Below are 11,983 nucleotides of genomic sequence, written 5' to 3'. Positions count from 1 at the left end.
ATTAAAAATCTCCATATTAAAATGAGAACAAATCTCTATAGTTAAAAATATTGCTTCATATTTTTATTATATATATATGAATTTATTTTATAATTAATAATAATATTATAAAATAAAATAAAATTTAATTAATTTATAAAAAAATTTGAAATTTAATAAAATTAGATAATTAAATATTTATGACCATTTAATTTATATTGACAAATCAGAAACATCTTTTAAATAAAAAAAATTTCTCAGAGAGAAAATTTGAGATTCAACTATCGAAAATAAAAAAACCTTTAATTTGCAATGACTACTTAATAGTTTTTCTGATTCAACTATCGAAAATAAAAAAACCTTTAATTTGCAAGGACTACTTAATAGTTTTTCATGTAAATTAAGTCTTAGTAATTATTCTTGTAAATTAAGTTTTAATTAAGATATGTTTGATTGAAATTTTTCTATTTATTTTCCCATCTCATTCTCAAATGCGATGGCTAATTAAGAACTTTTTCGATAGAGTATTTTTTGTCAATTATGTTTTAATTAAGATTTGTTGAAGTAATTCAGTTTTTTTTGTATTTCTTTGAATGACCGTTCAGGTATGCTTTAATTATGATTTTTCAAATATTTTTTTGTTTTATTATTATGGAATGTATAAATATTTTTGTATATAAACTTATTTTAAACTCAATAGTATCAATATTTAAGAATGTTATATTTGAAATAGTTTTTATGATAAATTTAAATTTATAATATTTTATTATAAATTTAAATATGTCAACTGCTTTACCTTAAAATTAAATATGTCAAAAAGCAACGATTAAAATGGATAAAAAGATAAATAATTAAGGGAATTTGCGCTTTAAATTCAGATGAATATAAAATACTAAACAGTATTTCAACTTAGGATAAAAAGATAAATAATTAAGAGCATTTGCGCTTTAGAAAGACGGAAATGAATATAATAAAAACAAATTTATATTTAAAATTTGAATGATTAAACAGTAGTTCATCTTGTAGATTCTTATAATTAAACCCAAAAATTAAGAAGTAGCGACGATTAAAAAGTATAAATAATTAAGGGCGTTTCCGCTTTAAAAATGGATTGAAATACAAAACATATTTATCTTTTAATTAAATGAGTAAACAGTATTTCCTGTTATCAATATCAGGATGAATTAACTGAGCAGGCTGTATTTTAATTTTAAGCCACACTCCAAATTCGTCCTCTAACTAAACAATTTCCAGATTTATCTCTGATCGTTAAATTAACCCTGTTTAGTATAATAAGTGAGGAGCTACAATGATAAGGTAAGATAATACAATGCGAAAATGCGTAGGCTGATTTTCACGTTGGCTCTACCTTCCCTGGTGAATATCGACAGCTGCAGAATCGACATCGGAGTACGTCGAGGAAGAAGTTGCTGTACCCCCTGGTGTTTTGTCAGAAGCAGGTGCGCCCACAATATCCAGATCAATGAAAGAGACAGGTGCGCCCACCCGATCCAGATCAATGAAAGCAGGGGTTGCGGGCGAAGGAAGATATTCTCTCTCGCTCGTGAGCATCGACACCACCCGAGACATAGAAGGCCTCAGCGACGCAGCTGCTTGAGTGCACAGAAGACCAATCTTAATCACTCTAGTCCCTTCCTCGCACGAATAGCTACCCTCGAACGTAGAATCCATAATTTCTAAAGCTCTCTCTGCGTTATAAAGTCTCCATGTCTGCTAATTCACCATTGTCAACAAAACATAGAGCTTTAGTTAGAAAGGATTCATACTTCTATGGACATGTCTGAAAATATCATCAACTTCAAAGATGAGATCCACATTAGCCCTACTCGTTCGATGAGAAATTCCCTGTCTTGAGGCAAACTCTGATTCTTTCTTCCGCTGATAATTTCAACTAGAAGCACTCCGAAGCTGAATACATCTGCTTTCTCTGTTAGCTGTCCGCGGTACGCGTACTCAGGCGACATGTAACCGCTGTACAATAGTGTGTACAATGAAATTTCCATATCTTAACCTATGAAAATTATATGAACAATACTGGAGATAGAATACTTACAAAGTTCCTGCAACTCTAGTGCTGACATGGGTTTTATCGTCATCAAAAAGCTTGGCTAAGCCAAAGTCTGTTATTTTGGGTTTGTGTTGATAATCAAGTAAAATATTACTTGCTTTAATATCTCTATGAATAATCCGAATGTCAGATTCTTCGTGAAGATATGCCAGTCCACGCGCAGTTCCAACTATGATTTCATACCTCTGTCTCCAATTGAGTAAATGGCGTTTTTTTACATCTACAAAACATAGACTAAAAACATTAGCAAGCTACAAACACAATCCCAATATTCGAAGGAATCAGGATCTGTGCAGCCATTAAAGAGGGATAAGCTACCGAATATCATATTGTCGAGGCTACCGTTCTGGAGGTACTCGTAAACTAGTAGCCTTTCTGAATTTATCACTGAGCAACCAAGCAGTTTCACTAGGTTCCTGTGTTGAATACGACTTATCAAATTTATTTCATTCAGAAATTCCACATCTCCTTGACTTGAACCTATTTTCAACCGTTTCACTGCGACCTGTCTGCCATCTGGTAGACCCCCCTGCCGATCAGTAAACATTATAGCACGTCAAAAACATTTCTGTGGTTTTTCGATTAACAATGTGATCTCCTTTAAAATGAGTTAAATTGGATTTAAAACCAAACGCTAACCTTATATACGGACCCAAAGCCTCCTTCGCCGAGTTTTTTCTCCGCGTTAAAATTAGATGTAGCCTTTCTCAAAGTATCGTATTTGAAAATAAGCTCCGGATTCGCTGTACTCATCGACAAGCTGATTTCTCCTTTGTCGCCTGCGAAAATAATTGCAGAGCGTTTAATTAAGTTGCGGTAAAGAAGTGGGAGAGAAGTTCATAGTATAGAAGCTAGTAGTTAGCTACTTCAAGACCTCCAGTTCGAGAAAGAGATTCCAGGTGTTCCCGAAGAGAGGAAGATTTCCATCTGCAAAGAGATGTGGCTGCAATCAATCCAGCAATAGCGGCTACTACACCGAGGGTTATCCGAAGCGCGTTAGGTCTTCTTGCTTCTGTATATTTGCACAAGAATTCTCACACAATTGGCATTGTTTTATCTCACGAAAATAAAATCTTCATATAACCGCCACCATATTCTTGATAATAATTATAAACTATATGTTATTATCTGTGCTTTATTTCACAAAAATGAAATCTTTACAAAATTGCCACTATATTCCTGATAATTATAGACTATGTAAAAGAAGATACCGGATTTTGGAGGGGTTTCTTGTGGAGTCGGCGATGGGGACTGCGACTGCGACTGCGACTGCGAGAGTATCAAAGTGTTGAAAAATGGATAAAGCTCGGAACGCAAATAGCAGTTCACAGACGCGAATTGTGACCCAAGAGCTCCAGCTGTGCAATTGTAGTATATTTGGGACAACGCAAACTGTAGGCACGCCTCGCACTCTTCCGTGGACAGATCTGCCCAACACTGCGCTAAGGTGTAGATATGATATGTGGAATTATAAGGTGGAACGGTTTGCTCTGCAGCAAAAAGTTTGGGACTCTTCGCAGCTTTATAGAGAATATTTAGGAGCAGGGCCCTAATCGTGATTGTGAACTCTGGCTGACTGTTTTCCCCTGGGTTGCACCCAACATGCATTTCTGCGCTCTCGCTAAAATTGTTGGAAAAACTTTGATTGTCGTAACGTAAGAAGCAGCCGTCTAGTATAATAGATGCAGAAGTTTTGCTGCATCCATTAGTGTCGGATATAATAGTGCTACGTGCAGTTTCCACGCACTGTTTGCAATCGGAGGAATTTAAGTCTCCCCTGCATTGGGCAGCCCCATAAACCGTACTATCGCTATTCTGCCTCCCATCAACAGTAGTTGTATCGTATCTGATCGTAGAAACGTTTTCCACGAGTGAGTCCAAAACCTGGTTTAGATTACTCTGGAAGGCGCTACCGTTCGTATATTCGCTATTCTCACAAAACTCCACAACGAAATTATTGTACGGATCAGAGGCTGCGAGGGGCGTAAGTATACAGGCACTCACGATAAGTAGGATGATAATGATGATTTGCTTTATGATTATCGCCATCTGCCAGGCATCAGCGCGACGCTTCGCCATATGCTAAATTAATGAGTGGTGTTGCTTCCGAAATGGCGATGGCAAATTCGAGTTGCAGCATTCATTTGCAGTTTGGTCGAAAGTTTCCACGTAAATTCCTTAAATGTGGAAGCCTTTTATTCTTAACGGAAGAAATCACGCTTTTTTTGGGGGTTTGCATATATAGTCTTGCTTACCAGACATGTGGGACCAAATTTCCCAATTTCCCTACTTGATTGTTGGAACACATTTTTATAGCTATTTAAATATCTAAATTCTTTTAGATAATTTACTTGAAAATTGATTCAAGTCAAATAAGAAATATTTTTAAAGATAGAGTCTGAAATTAATAAATATAAATATATTCATATATATATATATATATAAACTTCATATTAATAAATATAAATATATTCATATATATAAACTTCATGATTCATGTATACAATGCAACAATCCAACATTTTTATAGCCATTTAAATATCCAAATTTTTTAGATAATTTACTTAAAAAATGATTTAAGTCAAATAAGAAATATTTTTAAATATAATTATGATTCTGAAATTAATAAATATAAATATATGTATATAAACTTCATGATTCATGTGTATTGTAGAGGGAATTTCATATATTTTTTTATGATATTATTATTATGGTTCATGTTTATATATATAATTTTTTACTATTTAAATTATATTTTTAAATATTTAAAGAAATTTAATATTTTAAAAATATTTTTAAGTATTTTATTCATGATTATAAGAAATTTTGAATAAATTTCAAGATATTTTTACCAAAATCATAATTTTGTTTGGTGAATTATTTTATATAATATATATGGTTAAAATTGGAATATTTTATTTTAGTTATTTTATATAATTTTATATACATATTTTACAATATAATATTTTATTTATGACTTACATTAATTTTTCTCTATATATATTTCACTAAATTTTTAAAAATTTTAAAAATTGTGCGTATAGATGAGATTTTATCTACTTGTAAAACAAACTATGTTATTCAATATAAATATTAAAATATTATATATTTCTCCAAAAAAAATAATAATATTTATTAAAAAAAATACAGTGTAATATAATGTGTAGCAAAAGCTATCAAATTGAGTCCTTCCCTTAATCCTTTGTCTCATAAGCTCATTGAGAGCAATCCCCTAACCCCCAGGATTTATGGCTTTCCGAAGGTTCATAAGTTTGGAGCTCCCTTGAGGCCAATTGTTAACACGATTGGTGGTCCCACCTATCTTCTTGCTAAGTGCTTAGCTCAAAAGCTTAAGCCGTTCATATGTCACACTCACTCTTTTGTTAAAGACTCTGCCTCCTTTGCTCAAGAGTGGAAAGATACCAAGTTCAAACCTGGAGATTTGTTGGTTAGTTTTGATGTCGTATCGTTATATACCAAAATCCCCATCCAGGAAGCCATTGACATCATCAACCGCATCACTGACAAAGACACGTCCAAATTAGTCGAGCTATGCCTCACCTCGACCTTTTTCAGTTTCTAAGGTGAGTTCTATGAGCAAACTTGCGGTGTTGCGATGGGTTCCCCTCTCTCCCCTATTGTTGCTAACTTGTTTATGGAGGATTTTGAAACCAAGGATTTAGCCACTTCTAGATTTCGTCCTAAGAAGTGGAAAAGGTTCGTGGATGATACGTCTGTCATCTGGCCTCATGGGAGGGAGAAATTAGATCTGTTTCTAGACCACCTTAATTCTCTTTCAGACTCCATCAAGTTCACCATGGAAGTGGAGGAAAATGGTTCCCTTCCCTTCCTTGATATCCTCCTTTCTAGGATGGATGATGATTCTGTGACACAACAAGTTTTTCGAAAGAAAAATCGAATGAAACAATATCTCCATGCTAGATCTAATCATTTTCCGGCTCAGAAACTTGTGGTGCTCAGTGCTCTTGCTATCCGCGCTCTAAGAATCTCTGATCTTAGCCACCTTGAACAAGAGAAATCTCATCTTCTTGAAGCTTTTAGAAGGAATGTGTATAGCAGATCGCAATGCCTCAAGGCCTTCCATAGGGCATGGAAGGTAGCTAGAATCAAACCCTTAGTGTTGATCCTATCTCTAAGGTTCGCCTCCCTTATATCTAGGGAACCACGGATAGAATTTCCCATGTCCTTAGGAAGACTAATGTCGCTTCCTCTTTCAATCCTTTCCATACATTAGGAATTTGTTAGGATCTGTCAAAGACCCTATTGATCCTAAATATATGAAGGGCGTCTACCTTGTTCCCTATTCCTGTGGTATCCCCTATATTGGGGAAACAAGTAGGTCTATTAAGCAGAGAATCCATGAGCATGCTGCTGATATTAGACACAACCGATCACGCTCGTCAGCCTTAGTTGAGCATGCAGAGAAAAAAAATCACCATGTATGCATTGAACAGTCCAAGGTCATTACTACGGTAAATCACTTCTACCATATGAAGCTGAGGGAAGCAATTGAGATTGAAAGGCGTGCCAAAAATCTTAATAGGGATGATGCATGGAAACTAAGTAAGAGCTTTTCTCTAGCTCTCAAGTCTTGATTCCCCCTCGGCCCTACGTGGTTATTTTTATCTTCTTCTCTTTTTTTTTACGATTCATAAATTTATAAAAAAAATTGAGGTCTTTCTCTTTCTTTTACTTTCTGTGGTTTTAATAGATCTAAGAACTATTTTTAATTTTATAATTAATTCTAATTAATAACCCCCTCCCCCTTCTTTTCATTTTATCTCTTTAACTTAGGGTTTCTTCTTTAATAGTATATTTTTTTATTACTAATAAGACCTTATTATTAAAGCATTGAAATATTAAAATTTTGACTCAAAAGTATATTTAAAGACCATGATATAATGAATTAAAATGTTTAGTGATTAATAAGATATTTAAAAAAAAATTAATTATAAATAAATGTATATTGTTTTAACAACTTTATAATCAATATAATATTCCTAAGGGCTAGTTTTAAACTAATTTATAACGTTTTAATATTTTATTCCTAACAGCTAGTTTATTTCATTATTTTATTATTTTACTCACCTAATTTAACTACTTTATCAATGGTTAGTTTTTGAGAGCATATTCTAGACTATGATGCATCCTTATTATTTATATCTTAAGATCGATTGATTCTTCACCTTGTCTTGAGGATGGACCACATTAACTGGTTCGAAATTTCGACCAATTCATGATTATGTGACTAATCCCAAAGACATCTATATACATTATGGATCACTAAAGTCTTCAATTTAAGAGAATATATAATACCAAGTATAAATTTTAACCATATTTTATATATATTTATAAAAAATAGATATAGACATAAATTAATTAACATAGATTTTTATCGAAATCTCTTGTGAAAATATTTTTTAAAAATATTAAATTCTCTCCACTTAATAATTAAATTAAACATAATTTTATTCTTATATAATAATTTATATCTATCATTTATATAAATTTTGACAAAATATAATAAAAAATATTTTAAAATACTAAAAAACAAAAACTTAAAATATAAATATTTAAATAACCCATGATTTATACATATCAATATAAATATTTAAATAACCAATAGCATGATTTATACATATCAATTGTTAAAATATTTTTAAAAGGTATAAAATTCTCTCAACTCAATAATTATTAACTTAAAATATAAATATTTAAAAAACGAATAGCATGATTTATACATATCAATTGTTAAAATATTTTTAAAAGGTATAAAATTCTCTCCAGTCAATAATTATTAAATTAAACATAATTTAATTATTAAATTAAACATAATTTTATTCTGATGTAATAAATTATATCTATCATTAACAATATATTTTTAAAAGGTATAAAATTCTCTCAATTCAATAATTAAATTAAACATAATTTTACTCCGATGTAATAATTTATATCTATCATTTAAGTAAATATTGGCAAAATATAATAAAAAATGATTGAAAATATGAAGAATACAAAATCTTAAAATATAAATATTTAAATAACCAATAGCATGGTTTTTCAAAGAGAAAATCATCATATATTATATTAAGAAAATATAATGAGCAGATACATAAAAGCCAAATCATGGCGGTTGGCTGTTCCTGAAAATTCAGAAGATATTAGCTGAGGCCTAGCAAAAGCTAGAAAAGACCTATAACAAGAAGGAGCTGAAACAGGAGCTGAAACAAATCTATATGTGAAGACCTAATATATCAAAACATATCCTGGATATCTTCCAAAAATGAGAGGGAATTTTTGTGGAATAAGATCTGCATGGAACACAAAATGAAACCTAAGTGAGGAAAGAAGAAAAAAAGACCCCGAAAAAAGAAAACATGAGAAAAAGAACCATCATTGACATGCTGGATCGAGCATAGCTGATACGTAAATAGCATGGTTTATGCATGCATGTTGCAAGAATAATCGATTCATGCTCTCTCCTCTCTTACGTCGACTAAGTACTCCGCGCTGGAATATTGATGATCTCAGCCATGAGTATTCTTAAATCAAGGTTTTAAAAATGGATGCTCGTCCTACTTATGTATAATTAATTTTATAGGATATCCTTCTTTATTGACTCCACCAGTACCGCTGTGTTAATATATCATATCGTTGTGGTAATACTTTATTAATTTTTAAAAAGGCATGATTTTGGCGATCTGTTTGTTTATTGATCGATTATTATATCTTTTTGGTTGAGTATTGATTATTATTAGTTTAGTATTATTGAATAGTAGCTATAATGTTTAATTTTAAAAATTAAATTTAATATTATTGAAATGTTTATTTTTTTAAATATTTGATATGATAATATTTTAAATGTTTTATTGTAATTTTTACAGAATGTCATGTGGGTAACTGTTTCGGAATTTTGTTTGACATAATTTCTAGATACATTTTCAATATTTATGTTATGATTTTTGAATTTTGTGTAGTAATTTTTCATTGTTATATTTTATAAAAAAATCACCCAAAATTAAAATCTTTGAAAATAGGCATATTCATGTTATAACATATTTATCACAGTTACCATTCCCCATAATTTAGGTAAGTATTTATATTAAAAAAAGACATGAACAAGACCTAAATAAATATATTTACCAAGAGATATTTTCCACCATTATTTATGTGTTTTCCAACACTTTAATAAGTAGGAGAAAAAATGTGAATGTTCACACTTTGGTTACTACCCACCAAATTTTATACAAGTCATTTCCCCTCAAGTGATTAATTTTTCTAGTTCATGTATCAATTTTTTTGTGAAAGAAAAATTTGCACATGAGTAACATAGACTAGCTACCTTGCAACACCTATTTTAATAGAATTGTTATTGATAATGTTAATACCATGTTAAAAATATAGTTTTCTATTTAATTTTAAATTCAATTGGCATTATGTCAAAATTAATAAGTTTAATTTTAAGAATATGATAATGAAGGTTAAGCCCATTGAAACTCTAATTGGTTTATTAAACATTAGAAATGTAAATATTAAATAGATTCCTTTAGAATCTTAATTGTATGCTTCAAAAACAATAAAAGAAGTATCTTTAAGTTTATCATAGTCAAGATGACTTAAGAGATTAGGAAGGTCACTACTATAATGGATATTTTGCATTTGAGTTTTATTTTAGGTGTGTAGGGAACTCAAGGAGAAAGTGTCTTTCAATTTCAACTCTTTTCTCCGATACTTAATTTAGTTATGTAGTTTGTGAGAGTTAGCTCATACTTTTACAATGATTTTCTTCTTTGTGTTAGTCACAATTGAAAAATATTTTTAATGATTTAGATTAAAGTCCACCACCTCCTTATAATACCTTAATTTCCTTTTACATTTTATTATGGAAATATACTAATCATGTCCACATAAAAAAATATTTCCTTTCAAATACAAACCTAAAAAGTTTATATATTTTCAACTTTGTGGAAATTTTTCTTTTGATTTAATTATTTTTTAAATGATATTAAAATATTTTTAAAAAGTGAAAAATTTTCTTATTAAATAACATGCTTATTTATTTTTGGTAAAAGATAAGCATGAGAGTATATCTATTACTAACAAATGATATACATTTATAGTACATTCGTATGACCTTTGGCTTCGTATTCCAAGGTCTCTTGGACTTCCTTAGACCATTCAACTTCCACACCAACCCTTAGAGGATTAGGTATCCAACATTCCCCCCTTAATCCGAAGGGTTATGTATGAGTCCAAGAAGAGAGTTGTAATACACAATGTCCAAAAATTCATGGAAACACTATGTTGAATGTGTTTTCTGAAATGTTGGTATAAGGGAGGTTGTTTAATGATAACCACCAACACTGGAATGCTTAGTGCAGTTCCCAGAACTCTTCCAAGTCTGGCATGAAGCTCAGGTCTTCTTCTAGAGGAAGTGCTCCTGATGTATTGAAGAGAGAAACCTTCAACCATGAAAGGGAGGTCTCACCCCGCATAAAAGGGAGAACCTCAACCTAAAAAGGGAGGTCTCAACCTGTGATGGTTTAAGGATGACCAACAACTCTGGAATGTTTAATGCAATTCTTGAAACTCTTCCAAAACTAGCAAGAAGCTCAAGTATTCTTCTAGAGGAAGTGTCTCCAATTCTTTGAAGATGTATCACTGACTGAAGGCACGCTCAAGGACATATTTGTCTCTAGCTACAACTTTGAATCTAGTATGACAGGTTGTGTCTCAGGCTCACTTGATTTGGCTTTGAAGCTTGTAAATGACCATCACTTCCCCCCTGTTAGATACAAGGTGAGATGATGAAGAAAACGCAACTGCAAGACTATTCAATACTCGAGAACAAATCCCATTGTATGAGTGAAATATATTCTTGGCTGTTGAAGCGCATTGCCAAGAAGCAATCCATCCAAGATGAATCTTTGTTCTCGCAGGAGGTTTGTTTCTGAAGCATATTTTTGAAGAATGACTAGTTTTATGATAGTTCTTACATGCATGAAGATCAAAACAGTGATCTTTCATATGGCCAACTTTCTCACAGTGTTGGAATTTCACAATATGTTGTTGTTGCTACCGAAGAGGAGCAGAATCTGGAACAGCTAAAGGTGAATTGTCATGAAGGAATCCAGCACTCTGAAACTGAATGGGATTGAGTAATCTAGAATATGAAAGGAAACCTTCTTATCATATCCAAGACGTGTTCTGTTCTTGTTGCTGACAAGCTCTTCCCAAGGTCTGATAATGGGCTTGGGAAGTGCAAACTCAACTTTTGTTTACGCGCGCAATTCTGTTGCTTCATTGGGAAATGGATATGAATCAACTGCAACATTATTGACTTGTTGTTTATGGGAGTGTACTTCATTGTTCTGAACAGAAACAGGTTCAGAATGATGACTCCATTGTTGTAATTCTGCTTGCTGTAGCTGAGATTCAAGCTGCAAAAATTCAATCTTGTCTTGTGCATTTTGCAAAAAAGTTCTAATGTCAACAAGAGAAACTTTGTTGATTCTTACTTTATCATGATCAGAGGAATGTATCAGAGTTTTTAAGAACTCTAATACTTCACCAATTAGAGCCATTTTTCAACAAATTAACCTCAAAAAATAGTAAAACAATGAGGACCTCAACACACTCCAAACTCCAATACAATGCCAAGACAAAGAAGCTCTCAATAGTCTCCAATCTCCAAATTAGTTCAAATATCAAAAACCCCACATGTTATAACTCTTCTGCTAAACTAAACATGATGTCCATAAATAAGAATTGCACCACACAAAATATTGGTTGCACCATCATTTGAAGGAACGCAGAAATTCATTTGGTATGCATCCTCCCAGACCGCAAAACATCTATAAATAGCATAAGTGCCCAATGTTTCTGAACTTTAAA

The 11,983-nt window shown here is 31.8% G+C and overlaps 1 protein-coding gene across 1 annotated transcript; it reads right to left on the bottom strand.

Moving 5' to 3' along the window:
• Nucleotides 1-1,344: 1,344 nt before the first annotated feature.
• Nucleotides 1,345-4,147, bottom strand: LOC149240656 (cysteine-rich receptor-like protein kinase 2). Its single transcript, XM_089370262.1, has 7 exons — nucleotides 3,280-4,147; nucleotides 2,943-3,080; nucleotides 2,708-2,847; nucleotides 2,387-2,597; nucleotides 2,054-2,288; nucleotides 1,827-1,971; nucleotides 1,345-1,710 (listed from the first exon to the last, which is right to left on the bottom strand). Exons 1-7 carry the CDS (start codon nucleotides 4,145-4,147, stop codon nucleotides 1,345-1,347), a joined length of 2,103 nt encoding a protein of 700 aa, XP_089226388.1.
• Nucleotides 4,148-11,983: the final 7,836 nt, after the last annotated feature.

This window comes from Pinus tabuliformis, chromosome 8 (assembly GCF_031772625.1).
Source record: "Pinus tabuliformis cultivar Carrire ecotype Pingquan chromosome 8, CPIR1, whole genome shotgun sequence".
NCBI classification, from domain to species: Eukaryota; Viridiplantae; Streptophyta; class Pinopsida; order Pinales; family Pinaceae; genus Pinus; species Pinus tabuliformis.
The sequence above is the reverse complement of the archived record's forward strand: the minus strand, read 5'-3'. Positions and strand labels throughout refer to the sequence as shown.